At 42.6% G+C, this 17113-nt stretch overlaps 1 protein-coding gene across 1 annotated transcript; it reads left to right on the forward strand.

The window, feature by feature from the left end:
- The first annotated feature begins 1069 nt into the window (after positions 1 to 1069).
- On the forward strand, positions 1070 to 16160 carry LOC104967748 (protocadherin-16-like). The gene is made up of 18 exons (XM_010797272.1): positions 1070 to 1075; positions 1842 to 2282; positions 2691 to 2986; positions 3126 to 3241; positions 5183 to 5422; positions 5745 to 5870; positions 6010 to 6219; positions 6741 to 6997; positions 7348 to 7554; positions 7662 to 8058; positions 8186 to 8299; positions 8445 to 8808; positions 9158 to 9280; positions 10218 to 10512; positions 11037 to 11178; positions 11316 to 11487; positions 11574 to 11983; positions 12093 to 16160. The coding sequence occupies exons 1-18, from the start codon at positions 1070 to 1072 to the stop codon at positions 14138 to 14140; spliced, it is 5964 nt and encodes a 1987-aa protein (XP_010795574.1). The 3' UTR covers positions 14141 to 16160.
- The last annotated feature ends 953 nt before the right edge of the window (positions 16161 to 17113 follow it).

Here is a 17113-nt window from a genome sequence, read left to right on the forward strand (position 1 = left end):
CTAAAGTGCTCTCGTCTTTGAATATGTATTCATTGGTCGATGTACAATGCAGCACTGGAGATCGAGCAAGACAAGATAGAGAACAAGTCTTTGTCTGAGGCTATAGAATGCATTTGTGACTTTAACCAGAGCTGTCTCTGTGCTAAGATGTGTTTCTAAGCCAGACTGAAAATCTTCAAATAAATATTGTGTTTTTAAGTTAATCACAACCAACTGTTTTTGCGACTGCTTTCTTTCAGAAATTTTGAGAGAAAGGGAGATTAGAAATAGGTCCTATATTGGCTAAAACCTCTGGATCGAGGTTGTGGGCTTTTAGAAGCGTTTACACTGCTACTTTGTAGATTGTTGAACAAATAGCCTGATAATAAAGAACATATTCATAATATTTAAAGAATGATAATTAATGGAAAAACTTATTTTAACAGCTTAGTTGGAATCGGGTCTAAGATACACGTTGATGGTTTAGAAGAGAGAATCATTGAATTTAATTGTTCAAGGTTTATGGCTGAAAAGCATTCTAATGTACTATCTAGTAGTGTAATATTAGAACTTACCTTTCTACGTTTCTAAGCATTTACTTGCACTATATTGTTCTGTTTATCTGTTTTATTGTGTTGCATTGTTGGATGAGACTATGACCTAAGATTTTCATCGTCATAACTACACTGTAGCTATGACAAAAAAAAAACCTTGAACCTTGAACCTTGACTCCAGAAAAATGCCTTTTAATTGCAACAGATCTTGGTGGTGAAAGATGATGAAACGAGAGCCTGTTAAAATCAGCTTATTTTTGCTGTCTCCAGGGCTCTTTGATCTGTCCCAGAACTATTTCAAACCCTGAGGCTGTTGCTCAGAGTGCCGAAAGCCCTCTGGCACGTACTTGTTTCCCATCTGACCGGACGGTGCCTTATGGAGGCTGCACTTATTTGCTCTGTACCATTTGAACTGGAGCACCCTTCATTATGTTGTCACAGGTCACAAACCCTGACTCTCATCTTGCAGCCAGAATGCCGCAGTGTCAGGATATTTACTGGAAAGATTGAAGATAATGTCTTCATGCACAATGAGAATGCCTGTGAGGATTATTATAGTAATAAGCAACACAACAGAAACAGATTACAGCCCAAGGCTATGTTTAGGGATGGGCTTGGGTGAGAGCCATACTGTATGCTACATAGTCTGCAGAATACCAAAGGAAACCAGATCCAGTACGGCTCTCTCTACTCTTTCTATACTTTTTTACTTACATTTGTGGATATTAAAGGGGGACCTATCATGCAAAATGCACTTTTTCATGAGTTTTATCAGAAACTTTGCTACCAGAAAAAATACCAGACATTTTCTGAAGGTAATTTGGACTGTGTTTGTATTAGCAAGCATCGCTAACACTCAGAGCTAACCTGTACTGGAGAGAGTATCTGAAAAAAAGCAGGAAATAAGAAAAAGGAACTCACTTGTGGTAAACCCGTGAGAGAAAAAGCATTTGAGCTCCATACTGTTTCAGAAATAATCCGTGATGTGGTTTGGAACATGATATGGCATTTAATCACGGCAGCATTTAGCTGTATCTCGTAGTATTCTGAGCAGGCACAAGCTCCCGCTCCTCTTTTCTTTTTTTAAGCTAAGGACCCAAAATCAGCGTTTCTCTAACAGGGCTGGAATAGAGGGGTATGAGGGATGTCTAAAATGCATGATCTGTTTGGTATTTTGAGCAAAACAGATCACAGACATGTTTTTTATATATTTTTATATATCTGAGACCCATAATATATGCCTAAAAATAGCACAATAGGATTCCTTTAAATCAAATGTGTTGATTGTTGTTGTTTTCTTTTGTTCAGGTTCTTAGCTCCTCTCGGTCCAACACAAACCACAACATGCTCTCCATGACCCTGAGCACAGTGGAAGGAGCTGCTCCGGGCTCCATCATTGGCTCGGTCCGCCCTCATGACCACCATGAATCTAATGTGTTGGAAGGTCAGGTGACCTACCTGGTTGTGGGGGGGACAGACCAAGATGGCACTTTCATGGTGGACCGATTAAAGGGTGATGTGTATCTGGTGCGGGAGCTGGACTACGAGAAGGGTTCGAGGTACATGCTGCACATCGAGGTGTCTGACTTCTCCAAGGCATTTCCCAGCAGCCACCTGGTGCAGCTGGACATCATCGTGCAGGACAGCAATGACCATTCCCCCCAGTTCACAGAGGACCCCGTTACCATTGTGATCCCAGAGAACTTAGACACAGGGGCTTCCATATATACATTCCAGGCTTTGGATCAGGTGGGAACCAAATATGTTACATGCTAAAGAAGAAGTGTGATAACCATGGATTTATAGTTTAAACTCTACTTACAAGTTATTCGGAAGGAATTTTCTTAGATGTCATCATGTTCTTCCACTGATTCATAATTTTGCTGCAACTCCATCATATACAATGTTGTTGTTTGTTTTTAATCTGTAAAGCCCACTGAGGCAAACGTGTTTTGTGATATTGGGCTATACAAATAAAGTTTGATTTGATTTGATCAAATTCTGAGATAAGGATGGAGTATTTTAGGGACAAAATAGAAAAGGAAAATATTTTCTTCAAGACCAAAACACATTTATCACTTGAGATTTTAAGTCAATTTCTTTGCTGTATCAACATTTCCTCTCACCGTCTGATTTAATTAATTTTATTTTTGACAGGATGGTAGTGGACCCAATAGTGAGTTGCATTACTCAATTGAGCACCACTGGCCTGACACTCCAGACCTCTTGACCCTCGACCCCTCAAGCGGGGTCCTGACCCTGGGGCAGAAGGTAGATCGTGAGTCAACACCCTCCCTCTACCTGGTGGTGCGTGCCACAGATCAGGCAGTGGATCCTTCTCAGAGGCGCTGGGGTTCAGTCACTGCTCGAGTGTTTGTGACGGACGAAAACGACAACGCTCCGATCTTCAGCTCTCCGTCTGCGGTCAGCGTCATGGAGGATCAGCCTGTAGGGTGAGAGACATGTCTAACTGATTCTTCATCTGTCATTCAAGGACAAGAACACCCAATAATTGTGCTGAAAAGTCTCCACTGTTATGGCCCCGAGCTAAAAGTGGTCGTGTTAATCTAACGTTTGTATTTCTACTGCCAGGTTTGTGATATTGTACGTGATGGCTCGAGACGAAGATGAAGGAGAAAATGGCCGAGTATCATACAGAATCCAGACAGGGAACAACGCTGGCCGCTTCAGTCTGAACCCCAACACTGGTAAGCTTATTTTTAGCGTGAGAGTTGACTATTCAAAGATATCCTAATGTTCCAATAATATATAAAGGTCTGTGGAAACTGTGGATTTTTCATGAATACCCAATTTACACTCCATCAAGCGATGATTAGGGTAAAATTCACCACATCATTTTGTGCATTAACAATCCTTTGAATGATTTAACACAATGGGAGTAGTATGTGGCCCTCTGCTGTAAGGGTTTTATGATTGATAGATAATCAGCATCCCACCCGTGGAAGCCCCCTGGATGAACAAAACTTTCCACAAGATCGTAATTACCCAATGAAGTGCTGTTTCTACAGGTTTTCAACTGTTAAAACACTCATAACCCCTTTAACACTCTTTACTAAATGATCTGTCAAGGCCTGAGAGCAATATTTCACTTGAGTAATACTTCAGGGTTTTTTACTTGACGGGTTTCTTCATGGGAACTGATCTTAATTTGGGCTGTGGATGTGGACACCCTTTGATATGTTATATATGTGTATGTGCAATGTCTTCATCATCAGAGCTGATGGAGGCGTACTAAGCACCGGCTGAGATGGGATTAAGAACCATGAGACAGACACTTAATGCAACTTCCAGATGGAAGAAAGTCTTTAGTTCATTACTGTCAAGTGTCTGCTGCATTAGCGGGTTGATTTCACCTCTGGTTTGTTTCTCAGGCTGTGTGTTCTTAAGCTTATTGTTAATAATAGCGGATTAGCATTGTCTTGCACAGACATTTACCAAACTTCTTGGATTATATGAGAGTATCAATAGTATGAATACTGCCTATAAATTGTGTGTTTGCTCTATATTTTATTCTACATAAGTTTGTTCCATCATTGAAGCCACGTCAGAGCTGCATGGATACAAACGACATGTGCGCAGGACTGCATTAGATTGAAACAATATGTCTGTATTTCTGTGAAATTCAGTCTGATATAATTAGTCTCTCTAGAAAACCTTGAGAACTACTGCAGGACTAAATAAGGGTTTTGTGTGAGTTTGAGCATATTTACTCCAGAGAGTAATAACACCTTTATCGTGTGGTGAATGCTGTATCAGTAACAAAGAATTGGCTACAGAAGAGAATGAAACCGTAAATGTTTTACATCTGTTTGCATTTGGCTAAAAACCAATGGAGCTAGCAAAGCCTCACAGGAACATCAGAGCCTCAGCTTAACACACCAGTAAACACACAATGAATAGGTTTGGCATGCTGCAGCATTAATAAAATACACACATCTTTTCAGCTACATTATACAATGTTGTGTATTGTACACACACTTTTATATTTCCTTTCACTTTGACTGACCATCATTGTATTCAGGGGGGTGACAGTTTCGAGCTGTTGGCATTAAAGGTAGGGGAGTAACTGAAGCCAGAGTCTGAGTAGTGGTGGTTTTTCTCAATAATCTATGTGAACGAGTTACATTAGTAATGTTTAAGGGCTAACAGATACTGCAATTTAGTACAGAGCAAAACAAAAGAAGTACATTTTAATAGAGGTCAAAGGTTGATTATAGTTGGCTACTATGTACTTTCAGGTTGTAGTCTGGACTCTGTGTGTGGTTGCCTGAGTACCTGCACACACAATAATCCTACATGTTCACTGATAAAAAGCTCTGATTCACATTTGTATGCATTTTCAAAGTTCAAGAACTCATAAGCTTGGCTGTGGTCTCTCACTTACTGTGGAAACTCTCATAAAGCAAAGCTGTAAAGGTTTATTTTTACTAGTCCTTCCAGGCATACAACAACTGCCTCTCTCAGGTACACACAATTTCACGTTCACAAAAATAATCCGACACACATTCAGACCCGAACACACCGACACACACAATTCAAGACCAAGGCATTCCACTTGAGAATAGGTATTTAAAGTGAAGTAATCCAGGAAATGGGGTTTAAAATAAATCCTCTTTTCTCTTTTGTAGGTTCTCTCTCCATCCTTAAAGCACTAGACCGAGAAGAGCAGGAGGTGTTTAATCTGACCATTATAGCAGAGGATCATGGGATGCCTCAGCTTTCCACAGCTCAGGTGCTGAGTGTGCAGGTGATCGATGTGAACGATGAAGCTCCAATATTCCAGCGGGCAGAGTTTGAGGCCCAGGTGATGGAAAACCAAGGACCAGGAACAACCGTGCTGAAAGTTACTGCCACTGACCGGGACCAAGGTTGGTTTGCAAAAGAAAAAAGAAAGAACCAGGCTCTGTTCACTTACTACTAAAATTCACTGTAGCATTGAATGATTAAAACGTTACAGCTGATTCATATGATCTACATATGCCTCCAGTTTGCCCAGAAGGCCACAGAATGAAACAATAGAGGCACATAAATGGTTCTGTGAACATAATGACTTTAAACCAAACCACATGCTCATGCTAATGAAAATGTGTGGTCACACACGTTCACAGCCTCATATTTCTGCATTGGAATTTGCTTCAAGTTTGCCCTGCCTTTTTTTCTAATTTATGTCTGATTTGTGTTTCAATGCAGGTTCTAATGGCCAAGTGACGTATGGAGGTGTGACAGAGGAAGGCTTCATCATCAACCCTATGACAGGAGTCATCACCACTACGAGGGAACTAGATGCAGAGCTCCAGGATCACTACACACTCACTGGTATTATTATATTCATCGTCTCAAACAAATACATTCAACTAGTTATATACTAATGTTCAAGCTCATTAAAGTACCTTATATTAAAATGTTGTATTGGTTCCAACTTCTCATCAGCTAAACAATGTGCATCTCTTTTCAGTTTATGCCAGGGATGGAGGTCTGCCTTCTAACTTTGCCAAGGCTGTAGTCCGTGTGGCGGTGCAGGATGTAAACGACAACACTCCAGTCTTTGCACAGTCATGGTACGGACTGGAGGTGCCAGAGAACCAGGCGCCCGTTGAGCTTTGCTTCCTCAAGGCCACAGACCCTGACTCAGGTCCTGGAGGAGAGCTGGGGTACAGGATCACTGGTGAGGAACAGCGTTGTGTGTGTAACCAGAGTATTTTATTATAATTGATTTAAGGGGCAATTTAGTTCACCATAATTGCTGTAATTGCTGTTTGAGGGTGTGTCGGATGGGGAAATAACAATATCCTGGGATAGTCAGTCAATTTTTGTCATTTTTGGTGTTTACAGTCTTAAAACTGTGGAGTTTAAATTAAGAGATTGTTGACAGATTATTACAGTTGGCACTGTGTGTTGTTCGTGATATGGTTATACTGAGAGTGTGCAGGATTCGATTGAGAGGCTATACATGGAGCATTCAATCTAATGTTTTGATTTTGACAGTTCTCTTTCCCTCCCATATCCAAAATCCGATCTTGCTCATGACTTTCTTTTGTCTTATTTCAAACAAAGTATGTTTCATACGGTTTGGAGCCCATTCAAACTTAAGTGCAGTGTTGGCACAGATGTTTTGAACATTATGACCACAGAAATTCTTGGATTCTGAAAGTTTTTCTTTCTTTTCCCAAAAAATTCTCCATCCAGCTGGAGACCCTGATGGAGATTTCCACCTCGAAACAAGCACTGGAGCCCTGTCCACGTCACGCGGCCTAGACAGAGAAACCAAGACTGAATATATTCTGGAGGTGATGGCCACGGACCGAGGCAGCCCTGCTCTCAGCGCAACTGTCACAGTGGAAGTGAAAGTGATGGATGTCAATGACAACAACCCTGTCTTCAGCAGAAGTAGCTATTCTGTTGAAGTGTCAGAGGACGCTGCAGAGGGGTTCAAAGTTCTGGAGGTAAGTGGAAAGGGGATTTTAGATAATACTATGTCCAAACATTGCACAAACAAACTGGATATCTCACTTTGCTTACAAAAGTAGGGCCGTTACGGTATCATATTCCACTACAAGGTTAACATGGCCAAAATAATCCATAATAACCATATTATTGTGTTTTTAAAAGAACATTTGGAGAAAACCGGCTCATTAAACTTAGTATTTTACTAACACAATATTTATTTAACATTGTTAAATATCACAGTTATGGTCTATACTTTTATATCGTGGACATGCCAAAACCAAATATGTGCATATCTTAATAAAGGTAGTACTCATTTAATCCTAAAAATGCATTCTTCTATCTCCAGGTGTCAGCCACAGATGCAGACGATAACCTCAATGGGAAGGTTTTGTACTTCCTTAGCCCAGAGGCGCACGGAGCATTCAGTGTGGATGAAAGCACCGGTGTTATCACCACGGCAGCACCTCTGGACCGTGAAAAGAGGGCGTTATACAGCTTCCAGGTGTTTGCAGTTGACCTTTCACCTGCTGAACCCAGAAACACCTCTGCTCAGGTAAATAAAGGGGTAGAAAAACATTACAAATTTGTGATTTGTGAGTATTTATTTATGTTAATTACATTTTCAATAAACTTAACCCAGATGTGATTTATTCCTTGTAGGTAACAGTCACCATCCTAGATGTCAACGACAACACTCCCTTCTTCATCCAGGATCCGCTAGTCATCGAGGTGTCCAGCAGGCGTTCCCAGCGAGTGCTTGCCACCATGAAGGCCGAGGATAAAGACTTTGGTGCCAACGGTTCTGTGTTTTACCGTTTCGCCATGCCAGTCAAAGGCTTCAGCATCAACTCCCTGACTGGGGAGATCCAGGCCACTGAGCCACTGGGGGATCTGACCCAGGCTCAAAGGACCCTGATAGTGGAGGCCATGGACCAGGGCAGTCCAGCTCAGTCTGCACAGGGAGTGGTGGTGATTTACGTGAAGGAGGTGGAATACAACGGAATTCGCTTCTCTAGGAATGCCAGAGACGTCAGCCTACAGGAAAACGCTGTGAAAGGTCTGAAATTAATGTATCATTAGAGATAAATTCATCATCTAGGTTAATAAGTCCTCCTTTATACTGAGAAAAACTCTCTGCGATCACATTTTACTAACTTTTTCTCTTCTGTACTTCATAAATTCAGGCACAACTGTGGCTCAAACTCAGGCTCAACACCCAGATGGCACACGTAATGATATCAGCTACACCCTTTTCAGTGGAAACAGAAGGCAGGCTTTCAGCATCACCTCTGCAACAGGTACAACCCACATAAAACACAGTCATTATTGAAAGTGTTATGCCCTTTTACATTTTAATCAAGTGTAGATTTAAAAGACAAAACATATTAGTTTGTTTTATTTTTTAATGGTTTTCTGATCCTCATTTTGCACTTGAATCTTCAGGTGAAATCATGGTGAAAAGTCCCAATGGGCTGGACTTTGAAGATACCCCCAGGCTCCGTCTAGTTGTGAAGGCCGAAACCTTTTCCTCCACGTCTTTCATGGCTATAAACCTGATCCTGCAGGATGTCAATGACAACCTTCCTCGCTTTCAGCTGCAGAATTATGTGGCCTACATGAGAGAAGCACAGGGATATGAAATGCCCATCATACAGGTGATGGCTGAGGATGTAGATCAGGGCCAAAATGGTCAGGTGACCTACTCCATCCAGTCATCAGGCGTGAGCGGCCTGTTCAAGATCGACCCGATGACAGGAAGCATCACCACAGCAGCCATCATGGATCGTGAGATCTTTACCCAGACCAAGTGAGTACAGATCCACTCTCTTTGCACATTTTGTTGATGGATATATATCTGTAACCAATGTTTGAGCTGCTGCTTGAGTGTACAGCGACCTGTGTTTGTACGGCGACCTTGAGAGCCTTGAAAGGCGCCTATATAAAATAAATGAATTATTATTATTATTACAATAAAAGTATCTATCCACAGAGGTATATACTGTATGTACTGAAGAAAAAAAAAAAAAAGAAGACATTTCATATCACATCATAATCGCTCTGGTGCAATTTCTAACTGTAAATCACCATCATTTGAATTAAACTTGTAAGAGACATAACATAATTTTGGACAACCTTTTTTTCACCCCCCTCCACAGGCTTGTAGTTACAGCAACTGATAGAGGAATTCCAGGGTTGGCTGGTTCGGCCACATTGACAGTGATAATTGTTGACCAGAATGACAACAGTCCCACTATCCCTCTGCCCAAGGAAGTCCGCATGATTTTAAAGGTCCCATGTCATGCTTTTCCAGTTATTACCCGTCCCCCTGTGTGTTATGAAGGTTTTTCTGCATGTAAGCGGTCTGCAGAGTCAGAACCCCTCAAAGTACACCCTATAACGAGTGAAACTCTAACACAGAAATATGTGTCTATGCTCCGCACACACACACACTCACTCAGCCTTATCTTTTCTCAGCCACGGAGCTCCGTACACACACACACTCGGAGCTCAGGCTGTGAGTGTGTGTGTGTGCTCAGGCTGAGCTCCGCGGTGTCTTGCTGTCTCGCAGACCCCAAGCAGCAACCAGGAAACGACACCAGTAATCCAGCTCACACTGTCCGCTCCTCGAGCCTCAAAGGGCGGAGCAGCGAGCCCCGCAACGTCCCGCCAACACGGCACCCAGACCCCACGCAGCTTTTTCCTCTGTTTGTCATTACTGGTGTCATTTTCTTGTTGCTAACAAACGCCATTGTAACACATAAACACTGATGTCCAGCTGTAACGGTGGTTGACTAATCAGAACAGAGTGGGCGAGCTGACCAATCAGAGCACAGTGGGCTCATAGGGGGGGGGAGGGCAGGGCAGGAGCTCCAACAAGGCGTGTAGGACAGAGAGTTAATACACATACTATACAGAGATGCTGTATGAGAAAAACAATGTAATTTTGGAACATTGAACAATGTAAATCTATTCTAGTAGACCTCAACAATGGAATTATGATCAGTAGAAATGGCCATGTTATGGGACCTTTAATTTGTAGTCCATTTTATGTAGGTCAGTTTACAGCAAAATCTTACAATTTTAAAAACAGACAAGCCCTGTGCGAGAATCTGTACTTGTGCATCACAACTGTGCATTGGTTCAAAAACAAGGAAGAGCATACTTTAAGCCACAGTTGGTAAAATACAACTTACATGTTTTTGTTCAATCCCTTTCTCTACCAGATATGTTGATTGGCACAGAGATCACTCTCGTGACGGGTAACGACGTCGACTCCAGTCCGGCCCTGTCCTACTCCTTACAGCTGGACCCGACAGCATTAGGCAAGTTTGGGATTCACCGCTACAGTGGAGGCGTGTCACTCACTGCCCCTCTGGACTTCGAGGAGAAGACATGGTACACCCTGACTGTCAGAGCCACGGATAGCCAGCACCAAACTGAGGCCAACATAACAATACTGGTGGAGGATATTAATGACAATGCACCTGCATTCACCAACGATCTTTATCAGGTAGGAAGGCTTTTGAATCAAGACGATGTTCTGTTTTTGCCCTGGTACATTTATTCATGGTACAAAATTAGATTAGTTTCCATTGTTTACTACTTGCTGCCTGAGGAAACTGAGGAAATGCCCAGAATAATTGCGTTTATATTTAGGATTTTTTCACACCTTATAAAGTTTGATAGGCAATTAAACTCCCTAAGAAATCTTTTTTTGTTATCTTAAAGAACAAAAACTGCAATTTTACACACACGGTAAAAATCCCTCATGCACATTCCCAAGGTGCACACAGAGATAAAAGTTAACTGCAGAATGTTGCCTGGGGAAACGTTGCAGAGATCAGCTTGTTCCTTCTTTGCCTAAGGACAAAACAGGAATTACAATATAAAATTCAATTGTTCCATCTGTGAGTTTATTGCCCTTCGGGAATTTTATTAAAGTGCCTATGCGGTCCACTTTTAAGTTATTTGTTTGTTTATTTAAGTCATTTTCTCTGATGTTAATATGTTGTTATTAATATCTTTGCACCACAGGTAACTCTTCCTGAGCACACACCACCAGGTAGTGTTGTTATCACAGTAACAGCAACTGACAGGGACTCTGGAGAAAACGGCAAGATCACATACAGAGTGACGTCATCAACCCAGGAGGGATTCTACGTTGACCCTAATAACGGTATACAACCTTGGTTTCCTCAATGATATATATTAGCGCCATAAATGGGTTTTTAAAAAGGTCATATGTTATTCATTACATTTTAAAGATAAGTTCCCCAGCACAAAGTCTGACTTTCTGTCATCCTCTGTATCCAGGAACACTGTTCATCAATCACAGAGCGGAGTTCGACCCTGAACGTCCGTCGGTCAGTATTGTTATTGAAGCTAGTGATGGAGGCTCTCCTTCACTGTCCTCCCTCACCACTGTCCAGGTCCAAATATCTGACGTCAATGACAATGCTCCTGTGTTTCACCAATCAGAGTACAGGTCAGTGTACTCTCTTTAACACTCTGGTTGTGTTATGATGTAACCTCAACAGCTTTTTACAAATAAATGCTTTTCTCTGCCTGCAGGGCTACAGTTTCCGAGGATACCATCCCAGGGTCCACAGTTCTGACTTTCGAAGCCTTTGACAGTGACCTTTCCCGAGAAAACTGCGGCTTTGATTTTGCTATAGCCAATGGCAATGAGGGAAATGCATTCCAGATTGAAAGCAGCGTGCGGTTCCTGGAGGGGCGGGGCTTTCAGACCGTCGGGACTCTGCTGTTGGCCGAGGGACTCGACTTTGAAACCAAGCCCCTTTACAACCTCACTGTGGTGGTGTCGGACCGTGGTGTGCCCCAGAGGAGCTCTAGTGTTGCTGCGGTGATAACCATTGGTGATGTGAATGATAACCCTCCCGTGTTTAGCCGAGCAGAATATACCGTGTCTCTGAGTGAGGGAGCTGCCGCTGGGACTGAGATCATACGACTGACTGCTACAGGTGAGCAAACGTCTACTATTATATACCCAATAATCTCGTATTTTCAATAATCCCCGCTTACTTTGTCCTCCAGTTAATTAATCATACTCTGTTGTTGTGTTTTTGCCAGACCCGGACTCAACTCCCAATGCTGAGGTCCAGTATACTATCAGTTCTGGAGATGAAGTGAACTTATTTACCATTGACCAGTGGACTGGAGCCTTGCGACTTCAGCGAACACTCGATCGTGAGCACCAACCCACACATGTTGTCATCATCCAGGCCACAGATGGACAGGGTCACTTTGCGCTCGCTCCAGTCATTGTTGAGGTCAAAGATGTGAATGACAATCATCCGTTCTTCCCTGTGGAAGTCCTCACAGCCAGTATCAAAGAAAACCGGCCAGCAAACTCAGCTGTGACTGTTCTTCATGCCATTGACCACGACACAGGTGTTTTTGGCCAACTGAAGTACCACATTGTGGAGCGGTCTGCGGCGGGAAGAGACAGCTTCACTGTGGACCAGAACACCGGAGAAATCAAAAGCAAAGTTCCCTTTGACTTTGAGAAGGTCAACTCCTTTAACTTTGTAGCAGTGGCAGTAGATTCAGGAAACCACTCGGCCACTGTTACTGTACAAGTGTTTGTCACAGGTGAAGATGAGTATGACCCACTCTTCACATCCTCTGAATTCTCCTTTGAAGTCCCAGAAGGAGCTCAGAAAGGCCAAAGCATTGGACAGATCCAGGCAAATGATGAGGATGAAGGGGTGGATGGTATTGTTCTCTATTCTCTTCCCACCAGCTCTCAGTACTTTGGTGTAAACAAAACCACTGGGGTCCTCTTCTTAAAGTTGGACGGTTCAGGCAGCAGTGGTAGCAGCGGCTCAGGTCGGGGCAAACGGGAAACCAGGCTGATGACCGTAGATGTGAAAGCTCACAGTCCTCTAGATGCATCTCGCACCACTACAGCCCACGTCTCCATCGACGTCTCAAACACCAACTTCGGCCTGACCCAAGATGTCAACATCCTGCTGATCTGCATCATTGCTGTGTCCCTCGGTTTTATCGTATTGCTTGTGATCATGGCTGTGGTGATCTTCCTTGTCAAGTCACGCAGAAAGAAAAAAGCCCAAGATGCAGGAAACAGGACTGTTGCATCAGGAACAGCTCTGCAGAAACTAGATGATTGCAACTCAAGGTCAGGAGGGGAGAGGATTTACCACCAAGCCTTGCCGGGCTATGCTGGAGATCAGGGTGTGGCTGGAGGTGGACCCTACACTAGAGGGGGCTCCCTGGATCCCTCTCACTCCAGTGGAAGAGGATCAGCAGAGGCAGCGGAGGACGATGAGATCAGGATGATAAACGAGTATCCCCGCGTTGCCTCCATCACCTCGTCCATGCAGGAGCACATCTCTGCCAGAGGACCAGACTCTGGAATTCAGCAGGACGCCGATCAGCTCTCCGATATCTCCTGTGAGCCGGCAGCTTTGGAGGGCAGCACTTGGTTCAAAGGAAAGAAACTGGGAGGCAGTATCAGTGGGACCCTGCTCTCTGGTCAACTACCGGTCTATAGGGATGAGGGAGGTGGGTACCTAGGAGCAGGACGTGGCCTCAATATTACACTCCCCAAGGATTACGCCTTCCCAGAGGATGGTAAACCTAGAGTGGATGGTTCCCTCACGGCTATTGTTGCCAGTGATGAGGAGCTACGCGGTAGCTATAACTGGGATTACCTACTCAACTGGTGCCCTCAGTTCCAGCCTCTGGCTAATGTCTTCACAGAGATCGCCAGGCTGAAAGATGAAACTGCACATCAGACCCAGAATCCTCGTCAACCTTTCCAGCCAAAGCACAAAATGGATCCCAAACCTAGAATTGATCCTCCGCCACTCATCACATCAGTGGCTCATCCAGGGGCCATGTCAGTTCCCCCCAAGGTCCCTGTGATTGGACGGACATTCCCCCACTTGGCCTCACTCCGCAGGTCCCCTATCAGTCATGAGGGATCCATTTCCTCAGCAGCGATGTCCCCAAGCTTCTCCCCTTCGCTGTCCCCTCTGGCAGCTCGATCTCCTGCTATTTCTCCCTTTGGAGTCAACCAGGGGCCGTCAGCGTCCATGATCAGCACCAGGGAGCCCTCGCTGGACCAGAGTCCAGATCGTGAGATGAGAATATGATCTAGAAACTAAACAAATATTTAAGTCAGACAAACTGAATCCTTTTGGCTGTTCTTTTGATGGAATGAAAAAAAGCCAATGGAGGGGGCAGTTGTACTCTCATTCTCAGAAACAAAGTTTCAGCATGAGAAAGGAGCTTAAAAAAAATGAGGTGTGTTTCAAGTGTCTGACCAAAATGAATTTTGGACAATAAACACATCCACAAAAACATACTTAACCTTCTCATGGTAGAATATGTGCATACTTTGAAGTATTTCCATTGATCCGCAGTGTCACAGGAATATACAAAATGGGAACATGTGCCTGGGTTGACAGGACGGCCCACCCTCACAACAGTGACGCAGGTCTCCATGAACTGATCGGGGTTAAGGGCTAAACTGACCTCTTCATGGGAATGTGCTCTTACTATGCCCTGCAGTCAGAGATCCCTTAGTGTGTAGATAGATACATGTGTAGTTTTCATGTCCCTCGCTGGCTGGCCAGGGAGCTAAGGACCTTGCTCCTCTCTTTGTGTCTGTGGACATTTTTACACTCCAGTATTAATCTCATCTAGTGGCTGCGTTTAAAATGGCCTCTGGACAAGTGTGTGTGAATCCCATGGACATACAAACAATGTGTGTTCACAAAAACACTGATTCATTGAACTGACAATGCATTAAACAGTGGAGCAGCACTGGTGATTATGGTTTTTCACACCAATTCAGATGACAGTTGTTTTCATTTTACTTTTATATATTTTTATATAAAATTATTATTTCAGATCCAGAAATGCCATTATTCCACATGGGAGGTTATTGTTATTGTGTATTTGCATATGTGTATATTTGTATGTATGCAGGCTACTCTATGTACTGTATGTGTCTCCTAGGTTTTAGAGACTCTTGTGATGGTTCTGATGTGAGTGAGAGGGGGATGTTGTGTTTTTAGCATTATTTATATAAAAACAGGACTTGCTGCCACATTTTGACAGTAGGAAACCAAGCACAGCTCACACTATGCTGTGTTGTTACCTTAAGAATTTTTCTTTTTTTGTCAAAATTGTAGATCATCCAAAATCCAAAACAGAAACTGTATGGAAACCTGTGATTGATCTTAATGCCTGCTTCTCCAGTAGCTCAGCACTCTATTGTGGTGTGCAGTTTTGCACGGCAGCACATTCCCTTTGTTATTCAAGGGCAACTCAACTTGCTGTTCACCTCTGTGTCTTTGACAGAAAAAGTGCTTCCTGAAATGTACACCAGTCATTAACTTAAATGCATTTTACTGTGAAGTTGTTCATCTCAGCACAACGTAAATAACATGCAATGCATGGGCTGGGCTTTTCATAGGAAAGTGGAATAACTTGGAGAAACACGTGATTACGGAGTAGCACGTGATACAGACAAGTGGGAAGCAAATCCCTGAACTCATTAACCCTGATGAATGTACAAAGATTAAGCAACCAGCGCAGTATTTATTTTCCATGTTAACTCTCAGTTCTGTGCATTTTTATTGCTATATGATTCACTCTTCTGTATTGCCACCAACATGATGAGGTGTTTTCTGGTTCCATGTGTTTAACTCATCATCTGCACCCTTTCTTCTGCTCTCATTGTTCAGATCGAGTTTTACAGATCTGATTGCCGAGCACGAGGCAACAGGCTTCAAATGTGTATTTCATTATCTCATGCGTATTTATCCTATTTAATATTTTTCGGGTATTTGCAGAGATTGGAAGACTTTTGTTTTCAAAAGACGGCTTCTACCTCTGTTCTGTGTTCAACAAAACGCTGCAAAACCCCTCATTCAAATTTGGCATTGGTTTAATCAAAAACTTCACATCCAAAAAGCCTAACTCTAGCACATCATCTATCCAACTCATAATCATGCTGTAAGGACATTTTCTGTCTTGGAGGACCTCCATTTGGACTTCAGTTTGAGAAGACTGTCGGGGACTGATCAGTGAAGCAATGGCAAAAAAAAGAAAGCTGTACATGTATTTAAAGCAAATAATAAATTCCTACTGATCTCTTTTGACAAACTAGAGTCAGCCTCATCTTTTTCAGAACTCATATCAAGGCTTTCAGGGAAGAACTGAAAATGTATTTAAGTTTAAAAGTCTTACAGTTATCTTAGCTGGGAATGGTAATTTTGAAGCGCTGTATTTAACTGTAGAGAGCTTTTAATAAAATGAAGGGAAGACTTGGCTTTGGGCAGAATCACAGCCCAAATGATGACAGCAGCAACAGACAGAGACATACATCCAGTATGGTCACCATCTGGCTTCTGGAAAATTACTACATGTTCAATAAACTAATCCAGTTTATTATCATTATGATATTGAATTTGGTTTTATTTGTTTAAATTCAATCCAAGGAATTACATTTAAAGGACTGATTTCCTACATTGTTCCAAGATGTTAACAACCAATACTGACAAAAAAAACATTGTTACTTGTTATAACTTACAACATAACATTTAAGCGTATCTTAAAAGTATGTTTTTGATCAATCCTGATGCACATTAAACAACATCAAATTGACTGAGATTATCTGCACATTTAAACCCTAAATTGACAAAATGTGTACATCCTGAAAATTGCAAACCACAAACAATTTCTTATATTTGCTCCTTACAAAAAGGCATCTATTAATTTTCTATCATAAGATACATTCAAAGTTAGCCTTTAGAGGTATTGGAGAAAACTGAGGTCCAGCCAAGATCCAGTCAGCAGTGGATTCAGTTCTCCCAGCTCATATAAAGGCATATGATGTTGACGTAGCTGAATAATTGCAAATTGTTTATTTCATATGGAGCACAGACATGTTTGCATAGCTGCTGAGGATTTCTGCCTCATTTGGTCATCACACACAACCGTGCAGTGGTTCTGTGTTATTGTTATGTACAGAAGGAGCTGGACATGGATTTTGACAAGATGGTGGAGAAGGAGCCAGATCCAAGCTCCTGCGGAATGAGGACTGCCAACGGCACACA

The sequence above is a fragment of the Notothenia coriiceps genome, unplaced genomic scaffold (assembly GCF_000735185.1).
Source record: "Notothenia coriiceps isolate Sejong01 unplaced genomic scaffold, NC01 NC01_scaffold00037650, whole genome shotgun sequence".
Lineage (NCBI taxonomy): Eukaryota > Metazoa > Chordata > Actinopteri > Perciformes > Nototheniidae > Notothenia > Notothenia coriiceps.

What these genes read in the sequence shown, in the direction of transcription:
- LOC104967748 (XM_010797272.1), top strand. An exon ending in ACAGGAAAACGCTGTGAAAG is followed by an intron (nt 8,059 to 8,185) that starts GTCTGAAATTAA and finishes TCATAAATTCAG; the next exon opens with GCACAACTGTGGCTCAAACT. An exon ending in CTACGTTGACCCTAATAACG is followed by an intron (nt 11,179 to 11,315) that starts GTATACAACCTT and finishes CTCTGTATCCAG; the next exon opens with GAACACTGTTCATCAATCAC.